A 729-nucleotide genomic window follows, 5' to 3' on the forward strand; every position below is an offset into this window, starting at 1 on the left:
CAAGGTGTTGCCTCAGCATTGCACTATCTGCACAATGAGTATGAGCAGAGGGTGGTCCATCGCGACCTGAAGGCGAGTAACATCATGCTTGACTCAAAGTTCAATGCGCGCCTTGGGGACTTTGGCCTTGCACGGGCACTTGACAACGAAAGGACCTCGTATGCTGAGGCAGAAGGAGTGCTTGGCACAATGGGATACATTGCACCAGAGTGTTTCCACACAGGGAAAGCCACACAGCAATCTGATGTATACGCGTTTGGGGCAGTGTTGTTGGAAGTTGTATGTGGCAAGAGACCTGGAACCAAGATTAATGGCTTTCAATTCTTTGTTGATTGGGTTTGGTACTTGCACCGCGATGGCCGTATCTTGGAAGCTGTTGATCCAAGGCTTGGAGGTGACTATGTTGCTGATGAAGCAAAGAAACTTCTACTGCTTGGTTTGGCTTGTGCACATCCTATAGCTATTGACAGGCCTAAAACACAGGCAATAGTTCAGATTATATCAGGGTCAGCACCAGCACCAGAAGTTCCACCATTCAAGCCAGCATTTGTGTGGCCATCAATGATGCCAATTGACATAGACTCAAGTGTTATGGACACAACATCCATTACTACTTCTCACTTCAATTCAGGATGGAGTCTTGACTATCAAAGCAGGGAGACCCCAACATATGCAGACCACTCTTTGGTGTAGTTACTTTGATGGTAAACAACTATTACCAAAAGGAAA

At 46.5% G+C, this 729-nt stretch overlaps 1 protein-coding gene across 1 annotated transcript; it reads left to right on the plus strand.

Moving 5' to 3' along the window:
* Window positions 1-6: 6 nt before the first annotated feature.
* LOC107059445 (probable L-type lectin-domain containing receptor kinase S.5) lies at window positions 7-723 on the plus strand. Its single transcript, XM_015305950.1, has one exon. The coding sequence runs from the start codon at window positions 85-87 to the stop codon at window positions 691-693; it is 609 nt and encodes a 202-aa protein (XP_015161436.1). The 5' UTR covers window positions 7-84; the 3' UTR covers window positions 694-723.
* The last annotated feature ends 6 nt before the right edge of the window (window positions 724-729 follow it).

The sequence above is a fragment of the Solanum tuberosum genome, unplaced genomic scaffold, assembly GCF_000226075.1.
Source record: "Solanum tuberosum cultivar DM 1-3 516 R44 unplaced genomic scaffold, SolTub_3.0 contig02685, whole genome shotgun sequence".
Lineage (NCBI taxonomy): Eukaryota > Viridiplantae > Streptophyta > Magnoliopsida > Solanales > Solanaceae > Solanum > Solanum tuberosum.